At 54.1% G+C, this 21,507-nt stretch overlaps 1 protein-coding gene across 2 annotated transcripts in view; it reads right to left on the bottom strand.

The window, feature by feature from the left end:
- The window catches only part of NSG1 (neuronal vesicle trafficking associated 1), a 28,975-nt gene extending 7,781 nt beyond the window's left edge, over positions 1-21,194 (bottom strand). For both annotated transcript variants that reach the window (XM_025437671.3, XM_025437672.3), the window contains exons 1-4: positions 21,042-21,194; positions 20,680-20,834; positions 17,513-17,629; positions 478-588 (exon numbers count right to left, since the gene is read on the bottom strand). In XM_025437671.3, coding sequence (XP_025293456.1) covers positions 478-588; positions 17,513-17,629; positions 20,680-20,808 — 357 coding nt within the window. In that variant the 5' untranslated portion in view covers positions 20,809-20,834; positions 21,042-21,194. The remainder of the gene's footprint in view (positions 1-477; positions 589-17,512; positions 17,630-20,679; positions 20,835-21,041) is intronic.
- Between the last annotated feature and the right edge of the window lie 313 nt (positions 21,195-21,507).

Raw genomic sequence — 21,507 nt, 5'->3', positions numbered from 1 at the left:
AGAACCCGATGTGGGGCCCAGGTGCTGAGTGTGTGGGAAATGGGTACAAATCCGTTTTACTAGCTCCTGCTTCACCTCTTCTCCCTTCTTCTCGCCCTTTGTTGTCACTCAGTCCTCTTGTTCCCTGTGTATGCTTATGTGCCACTTGCAGGCTTTCTGGAAGGCGAAGCATCACAGCAAAGCAAGCATTTCCACGTGCATGGAGAGCCCAGCCAAGTGGGTGCCGGGCAGAGCGGGGGCCGAGGGCCAAGGGACACGCAGGCAGGAGTGTGGGGTGTGTGCCCAGCCCTGCGGTCAGTTTCCCCCAACCCCCCACAAGCCTCCTCCTTGGTGCTCCACACCCCCACCCCCCTGGGTTGAGGTCAGTTCAATTCCTTGCCTCCCTTCCCTGCACCCTTGCATAGAGTCCCTGCTGCTCTAGTGCCTGTCCCTCCGTGGGGGCATCTGGCGACCTCAGGGAGGCGGAGCTTTACTTACCTTGAGGACGAACCCATCCGGGCAGGCACGGTCATACTTGTACACCTTGTAGACGACCAGGAAGACGACACAGGTGAGGAAGGCCAGGGCAAAGAGCACCAGCACGGAGACCTGTGGGCAGAGGCGGGGCCCATCAGGGTGGCTGCTGAGACCCCGTGTGGGGGCAGCCAGATGGACACACGGACGTGCACTGGTGCACACAGAGGCTGTCTCTGGAGAGAGACCCGCACAAGAGCCCCCAGGCGGCTGCCAGGGACGGCAGAGCAGATCACTTGTCACTGGACAACTTTTTGTATCGCTTTTCTTTCTCACCACAGGCACTTGCTACCTTTATGGTAAATGGCCTACTTTTGGTGTTCCGGGCCCTGCGTGAGGACCTGGGGCTACAGACACAATTGGGCATCATGGACACTTGGAAACCTGATGGAGTCACGGGTGTGGGATCACAGAGGTGATGCATCAGCCCAGATGTCTCCTGGGTCCCCATCACCTCTGCCCTCACGTCTCCTGCATGCTCAGTTGTGTCCCCTCCCCAGAGGCCAGGCCTGCATCGTGGCAGCTGGGAGCACTGGCCCAGGGCACTGTGGGGCCTTAGAAGTGAAGCACACAGCCTGCCATGCTGGGGCTGGCCCCACCTGGAGCACCCTCCTTTCCTGACACCATGCTGGCACTTGACACACTCCAGGTGACCCGTGCACCCTGGGGCCCACGAACACCCAGACTCTCCCCTATCTCTCACGCCCACCCTGGCCACCTGCCTCCCCATCACTCCCCAGCTAATGCTCACTGCAGCCAGGTGACATATCCCCTGTTCCCCTTGCCCAGGGATGCCCCTTGAGGCCCCAGGCAGGCAAGAAGTCTCTGAATCACATCCCATGAGGCTCTTCCTCCCCGTCCCTATATTCTGTGACCTTGTGACACAACCTGGACTGTCAGGGCTGTCACGCTCTCTAAGGGCCAGAGAGACTCCAGTCTGCCTGGACAGCCTATACTGCATATGGAGCCCACGCCTGACACAGGGACACAGATGAAGTCACAGATGCTTTGGGGCCCCCAAGTGCCCAGAGGAAAGGCACCACTGGATTCTGGTGGCAGCTATGGTACACGGCAAGAACACAACCCCAGACGGCCCAGGGAGACTGCAGAGGTCAAATCTATGAGGAAGGAGAGGGGGCCGCAGCCCCAGGGCCATATGGCAGCAGAGGCAGCAGCTGGAACCCTCAGGCTTTCAACAAGAGTGGCAGCCTTGCTGGTGCCGATACTGGGGATGGGCAGGCAGGCTCTGGGCAAGTTGCTCAGCTACTCTGGGTCAGGCTCCTGCCTGCCAGTGGCAACAGAAGGACCCAGCTCCCAGGGTGAGTAGAAGGGCCAAAGACTCAATGGGATCCTCCTGAGGACAGCACCTGGGCGCAAGTACACACTGAGGAAGGAAGTATTTGCTCTTGTTGCTGTAACTTACACTGTCACTCCTACCCTCACTCAGGTCACATAGCTGGCAAATGCAGAGCTGGGCTCCCAGCCCAGGCCACGCAGCCTCCCTCACACCTACTGCCCTGTCCTACCCAAGCCACCTCCCCACACTCACCCGGGCTACTGCTTACCCAAATCTGCCCTGCCTAGGACCCAGCTACCGCTAGCAGGCCCTGGGGCAGCAAGGGCAACTTCAGGGGCTCTCTGAACAGTCCAGAGCAGCAGGGCTGTCTTTCCCAGAGTGGTCTTTGGGAAGAGCTATCTTTAACTTAACTGGTTTCCTTCATAACCCTTTGTATTTTTTTTAAGTAGGCTCAATGCCCAGCATGAAGCCCAACATGGGGCTTGATCTCCCAATGATGAGACCAAGAGTAGGATGCTTAACTGACTCAGCCAGCAAGGTGTCCCACAACCCTTTGTATTTTATTTTAGACATTTGAAAAGGCTATTCCAAAAAGAGGCCCATGGCACACAACAGGTTAAGAAGCCCTATTAGAGTATCTCAAGAAAATATTAGCAAACTGAATTCAGTCATACATTAAAAGGATCATACACCATAATAAAATGAGATTCATTCCAGGATGCAAGGTTGGTTCAACACTGGCACATCAATGATATGTTACATGAATAAAAAGAAGGATAAAAACAGGTGATCAACTTCAAGAGATGCTGAAAAAGCATTTGACAAAATTCAACATCCATTTATGATAAAAACAAAATGGGTACAGAGGAAATGTATCAACATAATAAAGGCCATTTAGGACAAACCCACAGCTTAACAGCATAATGGTGAAAAGCTGAAAGCTTTCTAAGTTTGGGAACAAGACAAGGATGCCCACTAGCCACTTCTGTTCACCATCGGACTGGAAGTCTGAGCCAGAGCATTACAAAAAATAAAAGGCATCCACATTGGAAAGGAAGAAGTAAAACTGTCCCTATTTGCATGATGGCATGGTATTACGTATAGAAAACCCTAAAGACTGCGCCAAATGACTCTCAGAACTATTCAAATTTGGTCGTTGTAGGACACAAAAATCAATAGGCAAAAATGTGCAGGGTTTCTATACAAGAATAGCAAACTATCAAAAAGAGAAAACAATCCCATCTATAATTGCATCTAAAAGAAATTCTATAAATAGATTTAACCAGGGAAGTTGGAAGACCTGCATGCTGAAAACTGTTAAGGCATTGATGAGAGGGGCGGCCCCGGTGGCGCAGCGGTTTAGCGCTGCCTGCAGCCCGGTGTGATCCTGGAGACCCGGGATCAAGTCCCACATCAGGCTCCCTGCATGGAGCCTGCTTCTCCCTCTGTCTGTGTCTCTGCCTGCGTGTCTCTCTCTCTCTCTCGCTCTGTCTCTCATAAATAAATAAATCTTTAAAAAAAAAAAAAAGACATTGATGAGGGAACTTGAAGAAGACACAAATAATGGAAAGATATTCTGTGTTCATAGATTAGAAGAACACCGTTCACATATCCATTCTGCCCAAAGCAATCTACAGATTCAGTGCAAACCCTATCAGAATTCCAATGGCATTTTTCCCAGAACTAGAACAGCCTTCAAATTTGTATGGAACCATAAAAAGACCCCAAACAGCCAGAGCAATCCTGAGAAAGAACAACAAATCTGGAGGCCTAGTGCTCCCTGATTTCAAACTGTGTTACAAAGCTATAGCAATCAAAACAGTACATTACTGACATAAAATGAGAACCCAGAAATAAACCCACACATTTTTGGTCAATTAATTTATGACAAAGGAGCCAAGAATGGGGAAAGGACAGTCTCTTCAATAACTGGTACTGGGAAAAGTGGACAGCCACACGCCCAAGAGTGAAACTGGACCACTTTCTCACACAATGTACAAAAACTAACTCAAATGCAATTAAAGAAAGACTTAAACAAAGGACCTGAAATCATAAAACTCCTAGAAGAAAACAGGTAGTTAAGCCCCTTGACATCGGTCTTGGCAATGATTTCTTTAATCTGACACCAAAAGCAAAGGAACACAAGCAAAAATTGACATGTGGGACATCAAACTAAAAAGGAGACCACAAAGGAAACCATCAACGAATGGAAAAGCTGACCTCCTGAGTGGGGGAAAGTATTTACAACCACTGTGGATCTGAAAAGGGCTTAAAATCCAAAATACATGAAGAAGTCCTACAACTCAATAGCAAAAACCCAAACAATCCAATTTTTATATTGAGTCTTAGTGTTACAAAGCTGAAATTACCATAATGGTAGATGTCAAACAATTCTCAATACACACACACACACACCCCCATCTCATATCCTAGGGCATTCTTAAAACTCTCCCTTGAATACGGAAACCACGCCTGTTTGGTTCACCGCATCCCATCTGTTTAGGTTTAAAAATAAGCCCAGTCTCTCGGCAGGGTTGTGGGAACCACTTCCTCTGGGGCTCTCCTCCTGGAACCTGGCCTGGGCCTTTCATCCAGGATTCCCGGGCCTGATGACAGAGGAGCTCACAGAACCAAGAAAAGAGAACATGACAGTTCCTGGAATAGTCAGGGGAGGGAGGCAAAGAAAGAAATCCACGGACAGTTAAGAGGGGGTGTCTGGTGTGGCAAAGCCCTTCCCCTGCAGGCTGGCCCCACTCTTCCCCCACACACACACCTCTGCAAACCCTAAGCCTCTCCTGAGCCCCAGAGTCTGCTCAGACCTGGGAAATGCCCTGTGGTGGGAAGAGAAATGTGGGTCTCCTATTCACCGTGTGGCATAGTGCACCCCTGTGGTTATCATGGCCTGAGGAGATAGCTGTGGGCCTTTCCAGAAAGATCCCCAGCTGGCTCAGAATTGGACCCCATCTCTGCCATCTGCCAACTGTGTACCTAAGCAGATCACCTGCATATCTCCTCTCTAGAGAGGAACATAAAGCCTCATGCTCTTACATGTTCATCAGGAGAATGACTAGGGTTAGAAGGTTTGAAGAGATGTCAGCCTCATGCACTAGGCCCGTTATGGGTTATACTGTTTCTCCCCCTCCCCAAAATATGGAAGCCCTATACCTTTGAATGTGACCATATTTGGAAATAGGGTCTTTGCAGATGTGTTTAAATTGAGGTAATTAGGGTGGGTCCTAATCTGACTGTGTCCTCATACAAAGGAGAAATTTGGACACAAGAGGCCCACACATGGAGAACCTTGTGAAGATGGAGGGTTGAGGGATGCATCTGCAAGCCAAGGAATGCCAGAGTCACCAGCTGCCACCAGAAACCAGGAAGAGGTGAGGAAGGACTTCCCTCCAGGCTTTAAAGGGAGCACAGCCTGTTGACCTTTGGAACTGTGAGAACATCACTTTCTGCTGGTTAAGGCCCTGACAGTGTTACAGCAGCCCTGAGTGAGCTCCCACAGCCCCAAATGCCAGAGCTCTTTCAGGAGGGCTCAGGGCTGGCTTGCCTCCCCTACAGGTGTTCTCCATCTACTGTCATCCTTGTCCTTTCCCAGAAGGCCAGACTGCACCACCTTTCTGCCCTGCCGTTCAGAGCCCTGGCCAGGCCCACTGCCTCCAGGAAGGCTCTGGAACATCCCAGCCTCTCCCAATGCCAAGAGTACATGCAATTACCACATAACCCAGCATTTATTATTTCCCAGTTCAATTGAAGTGAAATAAAAGCGTGTCCCATCTTGGAGAGTTTCACAGCCTTCCCATCTCCCATGAGACAACTAGGAATATTCCAGAAAAAAGTGTGAAATTACCTAGCCAAACATACCTCTTTACTGGGAGCATCCTTCAGACTTTCTCTATGTTGATAGACCCTGACTAGAAGCATCCTGGACAGCCCCAACCACCCATGGCCCCATCTCTCAACCAATCCCAGAGTATGCTGACTAGAAAACAAATCAGCCACTCACTGCCCAAGTGAATGTCAAGAGCCCTAGGTTCCAGGCCTGCTTGGCCCACATACAACAGTGACCCTGGGAAGGGCATCCACACCCTGACCTCTGGTTCTCTCTCTACCAGGAAATGGGCACACCAGCCCAGCACCCAGGTGTACAGTGAGGAGCCCAGGAGATGCATGCTGCACCCAGGGGTGCAGGGTAAGCCTTTGCTACACAATGTGAAGCCCATTCCCACACAATGTTGCTACCCTGGGGCATGGCGGGTCCTCGGAGGGCACCACATCTGTCACCTTTACATATGACAGAGGCCCTGGCACTGAGAAGACCACACCTTCAAGCTGAGCCAACAAGACACGCAGTGGCGCTAGGAGCCCCAGGGCACGCGCAAGAAGAGAAGCAGCAGTCATGTGTGGTGACCCAGCCTCGGCACAATTAAGGGGCTCCACCACCAAGAGGCTGTGTGTTAGAAACCCAGGAGCTCCTGGGATCCCAACAAGGGGGCCCCACCTGCAGCACTGGCAGCAGAAGACTGGGAGCAACATCCAGGCCTTGCTATTATTTAAAACTTTCCAGACACTTCCTTACACAACCTAAGCTGAGGACCATGGGGTAAAAGGAGGATCCCTTTCTGCATGGAACTCCTGGAGGCTGGGAGCTACTGAGCTCCCACCCCAACCTTGGCAACCTTATGCCAAAATACCCTATTATGAGTAGCTCCAGAGACTTCCACCACGCTCTCTGCTGTGACTGGCAGTTTAAATACAATTGTGTACTCACGACAGCATCCGAAGGCAATACTACTGACTGTATTTTACACTTGGGGACACTGAGGCTCAGCCACGTAGGTGACCAACCTGAGGCTGGGTTAGCTGAGTAGTGTCTCCTAAAGACATCCAGGTCCTGACATCCAAGTCCTTTGCCTAATGTGCAAAAAGTGACTCTGCAGATGGAATAAAATCAAAGTCTAGAGATGGGAAGGCCTCCTAGATTATCCAAGTGGGCCCAAGTGATCTTCCAGGGGGCCTTACAAGAGGGAGGCCGAGGGGGTGCCTGGGGTGCTCAGGCCCAGTTAAGTGTCTGACTCCTGACTTCGGCTCAGGTCATCATCTCAGGGTCGTGGGCTCAAGCCCTACATTGGGCTCTGCACTCAGGGTGGAGTCTGCTTGTCCCTCTCCCTCTGCTTCTCCCCCTACTCTATAAAATAAAATCTTTAAAAAAAAAAAAAAAGAGGAAGACAGAGGAGATGGAGCAGAGACTGGAGGATGCTGGGCTACAGATAGAGGAAGGGGCCACGAGCCAAGGAATGTGGAGACCATGAGAAGCTCAAGGAGGCCAGGAAACTGATCCTTCCCTGGAGCCCTCAGAGGAGCACCTGCCAACACCTCAGTGTAGCCCAGTGACACTGATTCAGGGCTTCTGAACCCCCAGAACTGACACAGAATAAATGTGTGTTGTTCTGAGCCACTCAGGCAGGGATACTTAGTTACAGATGCCCTGGGGAGCTAACTGGCCTCCTCTTGAGCCCACCTCCCCAGGGCCCACTGCGGGAGTGAGGAAGTGAATGGATCCAGTTGGCAGGCAGCCCATCTCCATCTTCTCAGTGAGCACTTACAGAGCAGCCCTCGGGTACCTGAAGCCAACTCATAGCGTCTCCTCCTCAAATGGAACATAAATTCAGTTTGCAGAGGTGCCAGTCTGTCTGGGTTTTATTAAGCAAAGGATCAGACACAGGAAGGAGGCGGGACCCGGGCCTGCTGCTCCCCCATGGGCTCCTGGGGGCCTGGAGCGCCTGGGTTGACAGCGGGTGCCTGCCCCTATCTGTGCTCTCAGGGGGGCTGTGAGCCCCGAGGCCAGGGAGCCCCCTGGGTTGGAGAAGGGCACCTCCTTAGAAGCAGGGCCAATCTTTCAGAGCCACTGTCCCTACTGGGCACACGAGGCCCAGAGCTGGGGCCTATCATGCTTTCAGCAACCCACAAAAATGGTTTTTAATTTTGTTGGAAAGCCAGAAATAATTATATAATAATGAATCCAGTCTGGATTATATTCTTCTTTAGGCCAAGGCAATCCTGAAATAACGTCTTTTTTTCTTTCACTTTTTAATTTTTTTTTTTTTTTTTTTTTTTTTTTTAAGGAGGAAGGGGCCTATAAGGGCAAAAAGCAAAAAATGTCCCAGAGCCCAGGGCCCTGCCTTCTTCCATCGATGGAATCCCCAATGGCCCATGGACATTCTCAAGACAAAACAGTGGCCACCTTGGCATGTCCTTGGCCCCACAGCATCAGCCCTGGTCTGTGCTGCAAGGTGTTAACTCCTCACAACTCCGCGGTGGTTGGTGGGGAGTTGAAGACCCCCTCCTGTGCTGGAAAGACTTGGAGGGGGGGATGTCTGGGTCTTAGAGAAGGAGGAGCTCATCAGAGCAGTAAGGGAGGAAGGGGTGTTCTCAGAGGAAGAAGGCTGGGCCAAAGCCCCTAGGCATCAAGGAATGTGGTGCATTCAACGGGTTCCAACAAAAAGTTGCACATGAATGTTCATGGTGGTGCTATTCACACTAGTCAAGAGGCAGAAACAGCCCAAGTGTCCATGGATGGATGAAGGGATAAAGGGACATCACACATCCTGCAGGAGGTGACACAAGCCAGGTGCCACAGGTCCCTGTCTGCCACATCAAGAAATAGGAACCCAGACAGTTCCTGGGCACTGTAGGATTCCAGGAGGCAGCTGCCCCTTGGTGACAAATTCCCATTTCTTGCCACACAGGGAGGTGTTGCCAGTTGGCTGAAGGACACATGTTTGCCATCGATCTGTGTGTATGTGTGAGAGAGAGAGGAGAGAAAGCAGATTCTACATAATCCAAAAATTTGTATCACTTTTGTGCAGCTGTCAATAAAAGCTTTGAAGCAGGAGACAGTGGGAAGAAATTACAGTTGCTGTGCAGGAGTTGTACACACTGCCCTGTCCTCCAGCATGGGCTTCACGACGGCCCTTGGGGCCCAGACCCCACTGCTGTGGGCAGTGACCTTTAAGGGACAGTGTGGGTCCAGAACAGCAGGGGTCAGGGGAGAGACCAGAGCAGGGTTTCCACCATGTCGGTGCCACTGACTCTCTAGAAGCCAGAAAAGCCTATAAAGCCCTATCAGAATTGTACCTGATGTGCACAGGACACTATGTATACATAGGATTGCCCAGGAAACCAATTATTCTGAAATACTGTCATCAAAATATTGCAAAAACATAAATTTGTGATATGTATATATCACACTCGTGGTATTATATATATATTGCTTCTCTGTCTTCATATATATATGTAATATTTCTTTATTAACACATCAAACAACGGGATCTTAGAAATGTTGTGATTTCAAAGGAAGGAGGAGAATACACATTTCCCAAGATCCTGGCACCAGCTGCAGCATGATAGAAAAACACCAGTGTGATCCGCACTGGTGACAGTCACAGGTAGTGCTGATACTGCTATATTTTACTGCCTCCGGTAAAAAAGGGAAGGGACTTGAACACAGCAAACCAGAAAAGATTGCTAAAGGAAATTAGAGAAGACCCAAATAAGTGGAAAGGCATCCTGTGTTCACAGACTGCAAGACCTGATACTGTGAAGACAAGAATACTTCCAGACTGATCTGCAGATTCAGTGCAATCCCCATCAGAATCCCAAAAGCCTTTTTTGCAGAAGTGGAAATTGCAAGGGATCCCGAATAGCCAAAGCAATCTTGACAACAAAGAATAAGTCAAAGGACTCATCTTTCCCAATTTCAACACTTATTACAAAGCTACGATAATTAAAACAGTATGGTACTGGCATATGAATCACCATATAAATGGAATAGAACAGAGTCCAGAAATAAAACCTGATGTTCACGATCAACTGGTTTTTTAATCAAGTCGCCAAGACTATTCAATGGGCCAAGAAGTCTCTTCAACAAATGGTGTTGAGACAACTGGCTATCTACGCGCAAAAGAAGCTTGACACTTCCCTCACACCGTAGATGAAAATTAACTCAAAATGGAATAAAGACCTAAATATAAAAGCAAAAGCCATTAAATTCTTAGGACAAAACAAAGAGGTGAATCTTCATGACCTCAGACTTGGCAATGGTGTCTTAGATAGGACACCAAACATACAAGCAGCAAAAGAAAAAATAAATTCTCCCTCAAATTTTAAAAATTGTGTGCAAAGAACATGAGCAGACAACTGAAAAGGCACCCTATAGAATGGCAGCAAATATCTACAAATGATAGACAAGGATGAAGTATCCAGAATACAACCAAACAACACAAAAACAACCCAATTAAAAATGGGAAAGGACTTGGATACATCTCTCTCCAAAGATACACAAACAGGCAACAGGGCATAGGGACAGATGCTCAACGTCAATAGCCATTAGGGAAATGCACGTCAAAACCACAGTGAAAAAAAAAATGGAAAAAAAAAAAAAACAACACAATGAGACACCGCTTTGCACCCACTAGGATGGCCATCATTAAAGAGACAGAGAGTGACAAGTGGTGGTGGTGTGTGCAGATGCTGGAAGCCTCAGACATTGCTGGTGGGCATGGGTGAAGGTACAGCTGCTGCGGGAAACAGCAGCTCCTCGCTATATCTGACATAAAATGACCACATGAACCAGCAATTCCACTCCGGGGTACCTACCCAGAAGAACTGAAAACGGGTTCCAACAAAAAGTTGCACATGAATGTTCATGGTGGTGCTATTCACACTAGTCAAGAGGCAGAAACAGCCCAAGTGTCCATGGATGGATGAAGGGATAAACAAAAGAGGGTCTAGCCATTCAACTGCGTATGACCCCGCCAGAGAAAGGAACGAGCACTGACCCGTGCTACAGCACAGATGACCCTTGGAAACACGCTCAGTGAAAGCAGCAGTCACCTGGGACATCCAGAGACAAAGTACATCAGTGGTTGCCTGGGGTCGATGGGAAGAGGAAACAGGGAGCGACTGCTAATGGGTGAGGGGTCTCCTCCTGGGGCAATGAACTGCTCCAGAAAGCGGTGATGGGTGGACAACACCGCAAAACTACTAAATGGCACTGAGTTAAATGCTTTAAAATAAGGAAATTTATATAATGCATATTTGAGCACACTAAGGACAAATGGGTGAAGGGAGAGCGGACAGGTGAGGCACGGCAGGCACAGGCTTTGGCAGGGGCCCTGGCGAGATGGGGAGAGTCCAAGCGCCAGCAGTCCTGCCCCAGAGGCAAGAGGGACGTTTTCTGGAAAGAACAGCCAGGAATGGATGGATACCAAGTAGGACAGGGGCCTCGGGGTGAGCTACAGAAGGAGGTTACAAGGAGGGGGCTGTATCTCCTCGGTGCTTATTAGGACAGTCCTGGCTGATGGTTACTGCCCTGCATCCCCAATGCACAGTGTCCACTGTCCCTCTCCAGAGTGTCCCAGTCTGGGCCATAAATGACAAAGTCACTCAACTTACAAGGCCCTGGTCCACACACTAGTTCTCTACACACACACACCCCATTTTATAGATGAGGAGCTCCAGTGGCATTTGAGTCTGGTTGGGGCCATCCACTCTTCCTGGCCCTGGGGCTTCTCCTCCTGCTGGGGGCCTCTGTGGGGGTTGGGGCGGGGTCACTGCCCAGCTGGGGTGGATCCAGGATGTCTGAAGCAGGGAAGGGCCATCCCATGGGTCCTGCGCAGCTGCTGGTGTAGAAGAGCTGCTGGTGTGGGCTCTGGGGTGTCAAGTGGATGTGGGTCTGAACTGTACTTCCACCCCCGGTTAGCTGGCTGACCTTAACCTCTCTGACCTTAATTCTCCACCTACAGAGTGAAGCCAGCAAGACCAGCCTTCAAGATTGTTACTAGCCGAAAAGGAATAATGCTCACGAAGCTCAGAGCCTGAGCAGGCCCTGGGTCGATGGCAGCTAGGTTATTCCTCCTCCAACTCCCTCGGCCTTCCCCCTGTCAGGGGGAGGGGAAAGGAAATGTGTTTTCTGCTGAGTAATGCAGTAAAAAAAAAAAAACAAAAAAAAAATCTTGGAAAAACAGTATGAATTCTGACATCTTCCAGTGTGTGCAACACTAAATATTTTAGGTAACCCACAAAGTGAATGCACAGACACCCATCTCCAAGATGACTCAACCCTCTTATTATTGGATTCTGGATGAAGCCCCCACTCCACAGCTGGGCCAGCCAACCGTGGGGCTGAAGCCTGCAGGGTGCCCCGCTGACGGCGGCAGGGGGGTCTGCATTCCGCCCGCAATTCTCAGATCCCCAGCGCCACCGCCACCGCATAAAGACCGCCCCCGCTGCCGATGCCAAGGAAGTGGTGTTGCCGTTCATAAATATTTAAGGGACGCATCTTGAAACACACCGGGGGATTACTGGAGAGTGTGGAAAACAGACGGGCGCAGAGGAAGCTCAAGGTCATTAAGGATGTGAGAAAAAGATACAAGCCACCCACGGAATCACTTGTGACAGGATGCAGAGGGACACCCCCGCTGCAGCAGTGACTGCCGACGCTGGGGGCCATTCAGACAAACTTGGTCTCTCCTTCAGGGACATCCTCCCTGTTCTGCGGGGGGCCACGAAAGACTTGTTCACGTGCCAGGCCCACCCCAGACCCTCTCAGGGCCCTGAGGGCAACCTGCTACCCGGTGGAGGGGGTGCAGTTTGCTCACCCAAACCCTTAACTCACAAAGAGGAGGTGTGTGAATCTCAGAAACTTCAGCAGCTCTCCAGCTCTCCATCAGGGCAGCCATAAAGCACAAAGGGCTCGGGAGAGCCGGGCTGGAACCTTCTCTGAATCTGCCTAACTATGGCCCCTCCAGCATCTGAGATAGGGGGAGAGCGTTCAGCAGCAGCCCCAGCCACACCCCGACTCACGGCTCTGCACCGGTGAGTGGGAACATGCAACTGGGAAAATGTTTAGGTTTCCTTAATTTGAGAAACATCTCAGCCTGTGTTTATTCTCAGCATAAATACACCTCCAATTAATTAAACGAGCACTCTTCCTCGTTGACACTAACCTCTTCAGAAGCCTAGGCTTTCGGCCGCTGCCGGGTGATTCATCCAGCAATCCCAGTGCAGCGGAGTCTTACAGAACCCTCTCCCCATCACTGGTTACCTAGCAACCAGCCTAGCAACCTCGGAGCCAAGAGATTCATCCCCGAGTGATAACCATAAAGTAACATCCAAAAAGACATCTCGTCTCAAGGATGCCATCCAAAGGTATATAAAGAGGAGGCGCAGAGCAGCCGGCTTCTTGCTCCTGAAGTGCACAAATTAGAGACAAAGAGGGACACGTTATTTACTTGTTGCTTCAACAGCCGAAAAGACGTGATTTTATCCTTGCAATTCACACGTGGAAATGAAAAGGACAGAGGAACGGCAGGGCTGGGCGCCACGCAAAAGCGGCCCGGTCACTGGCAGGGTGAGGAAGAGGTTCTGACCAGACCAAAGCTGTGACGGAGCCCCGAGCGTGGCGCCAGGTGGAGGCAGATCCTTTCTCCCCACCTCTTGTCACAGGTTCATCTCAGACACCACCTTTCCCCACACGCTCCCCAACCCTCGGCCAGCTGCCGCCTTACAGGAGAAGCGTGCCCTATTGTGTGCTCCTTTCAAAGATGCCAGACACATAATTGGGCAATAAAAGGCTGGGAGAACATTCCAGAAGGGTGAACGCCCTTAGCATTTCCAAAAGGTGCCAGCTCTCGTGAGCCTGCCCTGCCCCTGGGCTAGAATGTGTCTCCATCCACAAAGGGCCACATACTTAGTGTATGACCTGGAGGGCTCATCACAGTGCACATTCCCAAGGCCCCTCCGTTAAAAATCAAACTTCAGGTGATTCCAACGCAGGTGGTCCCAGAGCACACTTAGAGCAACAGTGCCCTGGAGGCCACCTCTCACTCCCAGGCCCCACGGCAGGTGCATGGGGAACCAGGTAAATCTTCCCTGTTCCGAAGGGTGTTGGAGCCAAAACCTGATGTGCCCACAGAACACAGGGTGTTCAGCTGCATAACGCCTGCAGGCCTCCTGGTCAGGTTGGCCTGGCCACCCGGTTCAGGTCACACTCTGCTACTGACTGTGACCTTGGGGGTCGTCTGCCCAACCGGGTGGGAAGTGGTGAGTTAACACCCGGAAAGGGCTTACATCCACATATGGCCTAGGGCGAGGGCTCCATAGGGAGCTGCCTTACTCAATAAGTGAGGGTCCCACAGGCAAACCCTGGAAATCTCACCAGGTCCCTGCGCACTCTGGGCCAGCAGCATGGCTAGTCACCCGGTGACCTATGCCACCCTGCTGGACCTCACCAGGACACCTGGTCACACCTGAAGAGAACCACAGCCAAGAACAGCCCCTCAGAGGGGAGCCTGGACTCCATGACATGGAAGGAAGACACCAGAATATGAGGCTCACACTGCAAAAGACTCAAGTGTGTGGCCTGCCACCTATCCCAAGACTGCTGGGAAGGAGGGTGACTTGTGTTCTGTGTGGCTCGAGGAGCAGATGCAGGATCCCAGGAAGTGGTCACCAGGAGAGTTTTCAAATCAAGAAAGGCAAAGGATTCTTAGAAGCACAAGGGGCACCTGGGTTTGAAGCACCTTGTGCTTAGAAGCACAAGGCTCAGTCGGTTGAGCGGCCGACTCTTGATTTTGGCTCAGGTCATGATCTCAGGGTGGTAAGATCGAGCCCCATGCTGGGCTCTGCATTCACTGCAGAGTCTGCTTGGGATTCTCTCTCTCCCTCTGCACTCACTCTCCTCTCTAAAATAAATAAAATATTTTTTAATGGAAAAAGCAGCACAAGAGGGCAACAGCACAATGGGCTGCCCGGAGCGGAGAGCTCCCCATGTAAACATGTGCTCCAGGGGCAGCCACATCGCCTCGAGTGTCCTAGCCAAGTGCAGGCTGCCCAGGGTCATGCTCTCTGCCTCGGTTTCCCCTCCATTGTGAAACGGAGACAATGGGGCACACTTCCTGAGGTTTTTACCAAGATCAAGTGAGATGAGAAGCCTGACAGGCCTGACCCCGAGTCTGGCTCAAGGGAGCACTCCCTGTTTACATCCTGTTACTGCTCCTAACAAAGGACAGCGGGAACCCCAGGAGGGTGAGGGTAATCCCCGAAGGCTTCACGGCAGAGCTGGCACCACACCGAAGGAGCTGGAAGGTGTATGGCAGGCTGTGTGGTGAAAAGGCACTGGCCTCGGAGGAGGCACGGACTAGGCTGAAGGACCAGCCCTAGGGACTACCTGAGACTCCAAAGTCTCATCTGTAAAAGCGGGAGCGCCGCCCCCTTCGGCGTGGTGGTGAACCCTAAGGAGGCCACAGATGCTAAGCTTGTGAACATGCCTGGACGGTTTCTGTGTAAGCCTGGAGAATGGGCGCACTGCAACGCAACGCCCTACTGAGCGCCTACTGTATGCATCACCTTCTTGGCCCTCCCCTGGGAGGTGGGAGCAGAGATACGGCAGGATGCTGCCACCAGAGCCTGGTCCACAGGGACAGGCTCAGATCTTCTGGGCACCTGGAGCCAGGTAACCACACAGGTGCTCAGCTGTGGCTGCCGAGCACCCTGGTGGCCAATATGCGTCACCCATGCCTGGAACAGGGGCCCTGGGGACCTGTATCAGGTGAGTGTGTGGGAGACACACAAACGAAGGACACCGGAGCTGGGGGAGGCTGTTGGTTGGGGACAGACTGTGGAGAGGGTTGCCTCTCTCTGTGGTCTGTAAGGATGCCTTTTCTAAAGGGCCCATGAGGAATACCTGCCACAAAAATAAGGTATCCCTGGAGCCTAGAATATCAGGGGGGGGCGTGCGGGGCTGGTACACCACAGCCTCAACAGATGAAGGATAGCTGTTCAAGTGCCTTGCTGCCAGGGCTGAGAAGGGCGAAGGTCAAATCAGGAATGAGAAACCCAGACACGCTCAGATATCCAGATGGTATCAGCCATCAGAATGACAGATTTGATGACCTTGAAATTGAGGTCACCTCTGCCTCTGCCTCAGCCAAGAGGTGATCACCAAAGCCTGGATGGTGCAGGTCGTTCGACGAGCTGCAGATGAGGACACGCTAAGCTGGCTGGTCAGAGCAGAAGAAAAGATGTTGACCTTGGGTCAATCCAACCCAGCCCCGGCCATGAACTCCGTGACACATATGAACCACAGAGCCAGGAGCCACCCGAAGAGCATCTCAGCCCGCACACCATTCCTATACACCCCCAGCAGGAACCACAGACGCGGGGCTCTGCACCTCAACGCTGCCACTGGAAAGTCGGTTCTGCTAGTAGGACCCAGCTCTCAGGGCAGATAAGTGACACAGGTGAACACCCCACAAACACGAAAGATTGTGACTCGGACAGGTCTGCTGGCCAGGCAGGCTCTACACAGCGTTTCTCCAGCCCATGAGGAAGCCTGGAGCACGGGAAGGAGGGGTTTGAAGTCACATCACACCCTGGCTTCCCTGCTCACCCCGCGGAGCCACCTCAGCTCTGCAGGCTTCACATGCAGAACCAGTGCACAGGGTTTTCGTGAGACAGAACAGGAATTGCAGGGCGTGTGGGTGTGCAAGCATCTGTGCACCCAGACACCAGCAGACTGCTCACACGGCCACTCTGCAAGGTCTGGACGACCCACTGGTGTCTCTGAAATCACCCCTTTGAATCTGGATGAGGGCCACGGTTTTAGTCTCTCATGTCTCTCAAAGAACAAGCTTCCAGAAGATCAACACTGTAACTCGCTCCTCAACCAGTGCAGCTATTTCTATCCTCAGAGACCACAGGGACAGTTGGGGAAGGCTCCCCCCACGCCCTACCGCTGCCTGGCTGGAACCCTGCCCCTTCCAGCAGCTGTTCCTCCCTAGAAAACTGTCCAAAGCAAGGCATCCCCCTACACAAGTGAGTGTACAGCCCACACGGGCCAGCCGAGCCCCACACCTCCCGATCGTGCCAGGAGTGGTGAAGGCGGAGGCGGAGCACAGGGCTCTGGAGCTGGGTCTCCTCCCCTGGCACCGCCATGGGTAGCCGTGACTGCTCTGCACCTCAACTTTCCCATCTGCACGATGGGTTATCCTGATGGTCCTGACCTGTGGGGAGGCTCGCTTAGCTCAGCGGGCAGGAGGCAGGGGCCCGGCCCCGGGTCTTGCAGGTCGTAAGTAGGCCGCCTTACCTTTGTGTTAGCCTGCTTCCCTCCTGGACCCGTGAGGTAGGGATCGCCGAGTTTAGGAAGCGATTTTTCATGTGTCTGTGACCATGGTCTAAAAAATAGTTTAGGAGTGGGTTTTCTCTGTTTCTACAACCAGGTGAGACTCTTAACCCTGGAGAACAAACTGCTGGCTGCTAGAGGGGAGGGGCGGAGGGTGGTGAAGTCTTGAATGGGGTGAAGAGCACACTTACCCCGACAAGCGCTGGGTCAGGGACAGAATCGTTCAACTCCTACACTGTACACCAGAAACTAATGTAACACTATATGTTAATCGTGCCGCAATTTAAAAAAAAAAAAAAAAACTTAAAAAGTTAAAAAAAAAAAAAACTCCACAAGGTTATACGTGGTCATGTTGGAAGACAAAGGAAATAAAGAAGACATTTTAAAAGCCACAGGGTTGGCTCTTGGGCCAGATAAATGGTGTCTTATCCCGCGCCCATCACCCGAGGGGCCAGCCTGGCCTTCCCATCCTGGACACGAAAGCAACGCTGCCCCCCTCCAGGGTCACTCACCTTAAACCTCTCGGTGACCCCCTCCGTGATGCTGACGGTGAACTCAGCGATCTTGGGAGGACGTGCTTTGCCCTTCTTGCGGTCAGGCTCGTACTCGGTCTTCGTTTTCACAACCACCTTGTCCGGGAAACAGAGAAGCAGAGGCATCAGGGGTGCGGCCAGGTGCATGCACACACACCTGCCCAGAGAGGACGGCTGGGCGAACCCCCGTGGCCGAGGCACCGTTTCGCCAGCACGCATTTCACAAAAAAGGACGAGGACAGCTGTCGTGTGGACATCTCCCTGCCAGGACTTTGAGAAACTGCACATGCGTAACCGTGACAGCAGCCCCCAGAGGAAAATGAGGTTAACTCGGGGCCAGAGAAGTGAAGCTCATCGGCCGGAGGCCACCCAGCTAATAGGCGGCAGGGCTAACTCTTCCCTGCGCCCCCCACCGGCTCCCGATGAACCCCGGCCCACCCTCCAGCCTCCCGCTTCAGAGGCTCACAGCCCATCCTCCCCACGCCTGTGGCCAGGGGCGGTTTACTCTTCTGTCTCCACGGCACGGGAGGCATCAAGGGGTCACACCTCTCTAGTCCCCACTCTCCACTGCAGTGCCAGGAGCCAGGAGCGGCTGCCGGACTGCAGAGGCCAGCCGCCACCACGCTCCTCCTCCTCCTCCTGGAGAGAGAGGGTGGGACGCGGTGCAGGGGAGACAGCCGCTCTCCGTGACGGGGGCACCCAGAGCAGACCTAGCAGCACCCAGCAAGTCAGGATGGTCGGCCCCACGCTGGCCGCGGGAGGGGCTCTCAGACGGAGCTGTGACCCTGGAGCCAGCCGGAGGAGGCCGGAGTCAGGAGAGAAAGCAGCCCATGCTGGCTGCCACCAAAAAGTGGTCCAAGGGCCACAAAACCCATAATCACACACCTGCCGTCTTCATTCCCTGATGTGTGTGCAGCTCTCCCGACGCTGAGGGGGGGCACGCCTAGCGTGACAGTCTGGGTACCGGCCGGGCTCTGGAGCAGCCTCTGTGCATCACCCTGTTGTCCTCTAGTCCCTACTGTCCCCTACTAGCTGTGTGACATGGAGCACACACCCTGCCACTCAGAACCTCAGACTCCTGGCTCGTGAAATGGGAGCAAGGCTGATCTCGCCCGGCTGCAGAGAGCAGACGGGAATCCACACGACGCTCGGCACCGTGGGAACCCGCTCAATACTCCAGCCGCCTGCGTTCGTCTGCATCTGCCACTAACACGCAGGGTGACCTTGGACAAGACCCTCAATTTCCACATCTGTAAATCGGAGGCAATAACGGTAAAGAAATTTAAGCACATGAACAAATGCCTGGCACGTTGCAAGCATCAACAAACGTCAGGTGAGACTGGCCCTGACGCTGCTGCCAGCTCCGTGACCCCTGTCACTGCAGCACCTCAGCCCTCAGTGCACATTCTCAGGACAGACTCCACTTATGACCCTGACTGCGTGACCTGATCCCACAAGCCCCATCAACTGGGGCAGGTGACATCGCCTCCCTGAACCCTGGCTGTGAGCAACACAGTGCTGTTGCTCGGGTTAAGTGAGGTCTTGTGTGAGAGAGAGGTCTTGTCCCAAGGAGAAGGGACCATGAGGCCCTGCCAGAAGCTTCTGTGTTTGTAAGGATTGTGGCCTTCAACCGTGTGACCTTGGGCACATCCTGTGAACTCTCTGAGACTCCGTCTCCTCATCTGTGACCTCAGAAATCTTCTAGCCCAACCACTGGTTCCTGTGTCTGGAGCATCCCTGCCAGTTCCGTCCTTTGGTTTGAACACTCCCAGGGACGGGAGACTCATTACCTTTCAGACCTACCTAGGCTACTTCTCAGTGATCCGATTGGTTGGCCAGGATTTCACACCTGCCTGAAAGCCCCCTCCCTGGTATAAGCCAGACAATTCAGAAATGGAACAGACTGAGAGCAAAAGAGGAGGCTCAGGCTGAGCGGAGGGAGTCACCTGACAGAGGTGCTGCCTCGGGACACAGCGTTCCTGGCACAGGCCGCCACCACTCTGGGCCTGGGGCTGAGGTGGGAGGGGAAGGTGGGGGCAGTGGAGCGGGCTGAGCCCGCTCAGCAGGGAAAGGGGCTGCACAGGGGGAGGCAGCCCTGCCCCAGCCCTTCCCCCAGCCTCCTTTGGACCATCAGTGCCCCAGAGTGGCCCCACGTGGCCGGGTGCACAGGTGTGCTCCTCGGGGCCTCTTGCTGAACTGGAACACCTGCTGCCCCCGCCCCCCCACCCAAAACGGAGACAATAGAGTTGGAGGGATGGGAACCACTCCAGAGGACTAAGTCAAAGGGTCCATATGGGAATACAGGAATCTTCCAGAAGGAAAGGCCGCATCGCGGCGGAGATATTCCCCTATCCCCATCCGGTGGTCAGCCGTCGCCAGCATGCCGAATAAAAGACAAAGACCTGAGTCAGAACCTCCTCACCAGGGCTAAAGGAGACAATAAATGTAAATGCACTTCGGGGAATAGAAGGAGCTCAGTCGTGGCCGGGGTGGTTTTTAAGCAGCAGCAAGGTGGTCAGAGCGGGCGCCGCGTTTATTATTTTAGGTTTGAGTTCTACAATACCATTTTCCAGACTTTCAATCATTGCATTTACCTTTGTAAACGCTAACTCTTGAAAACATCCTTAATGGGCAGAAACCACTTGATCGGATGCTGTACTCGAGAAAAGAAGGGACTCTTGAAATCAGAAGAGAAAACCCCACTTCGGGGAAAGGATGCTGAATGGTTGGCCCCGGCTACACTCCCACCCAGCGCGCAGGGCGCTTACTTGAAGATTTCACAAAGGAACAAAGAGAGGAAGGAAGCCCGGGGAAGAGCAGACACCCTGCGGCATCCAGGGCCGGCCGGGGGCGCGGGGGGCGGAGGATCGCGTCCAGCCCCCGGCGGGGTCCAGCCTGGGGGTCTCCGCGGCGAGGGGGGCGAGGGGGGCACGCCCCAGGCCGCCCCAGGCCCTCACCGCCTGCTGCCCGGGGCAGGGGCCCCTCTGTGACAGGACTCCCAAGAACACCGAGAGGCGCCCGTCGCCGACCGCGCTCCCCTGCCGGGACCGGTCTCCGCCCGGGGCCCCCGCCCGCCCCGGCGCACGGCCGCGCCCGAGACTCGGGGTGCGCCCGGCGGCGCGGGGTGCCGGGGCGGGGGCTCTCACCTTGTCCGGGGGCGGGAACTGCAGCTGATTGACATCGAGGGGCGTCATCAGGGGGATGGTGTCGAAGCCATCCTCCAGCAGCGGCTGCTTGGTGCCCTTCTCCGCGAAATTGTTCCCCAACTTCACCATGGTTCCGGGAGAGCCGAGGCTGCCGCCTGCGGGGGGGGGGGGTCACCGCGGGCTCCGGGCTCCGGGCCCCCGCCTGGCCTCGGGGCAAGAGGGGTGGGGGACGCGGGGGGAGGGGGAGGGCAGGGCAGGGCAGGGCGGGGGGGGCCCAGCCCCTACCCCCCGGGGACCCGCGGACCCGGGCTCAGGGGCGCCCCGCGGCGGCGGAGGGACCCGGCGGAGGCCCCGGCACTCACCCCGCCGGCTCGCAGGTCTGGCTCGGAGCGCGCGGCGAGGTCCGCGTCGGCCGCTCCCGCGCGCAGCAATGGCGGAGGCGGCGCCGCGCGGGGCCGGGCGGGGGAGCCGAGCGATTGGGCTCGCGGCCGCTCCCTCCCCCCGCTCGCCGCCTCCCCTCCCGCCGCCCCCGGGGCCGCCCGAGCGCTGAGTGCGCGCCTGTGGCGGCGGCCGCGGCAACTCCGCCCTGACGCAGCGCGCGCGGCCGCGCGAAGGGGCGCCCCGGGGACCCGCGCCCGCCCGGACTGCGGGGGGCGCGCCGGGGCGGGGGGGAGCGGCCCCCGGGGTGGGGGCGGCGGGGACCCGGGGGGAGGAGGGACCCGGGGGAGGGGGGCGGGGCGGGGCGGGGGAGGCCAGGGACGGAGCGACCCCCGGGTGGGGGCGGCGGGGCTGGGGAGGGGCCCCCGCGTGAGCGCGGCCCTGCGGGGA

The sequence above is a fragment of the Canis lupus genome, chromosome 3 (assembly GCF_003254725.2).
Source record: "Canis lupus dingo isolate Sandy chromosome 3, ASM325472v2, whole genome shotgun sequence".
NCBI lineage: Eukaryota > Metazoa > Chordata > Mammalia > Carnivora > Canidae > Canis > Canis lupus.
The sequence above is the reverse complement of the archived record's forward strand: the minus strand, read 5'-3'. Positions and strand labels throughout refer to the sequence as shown.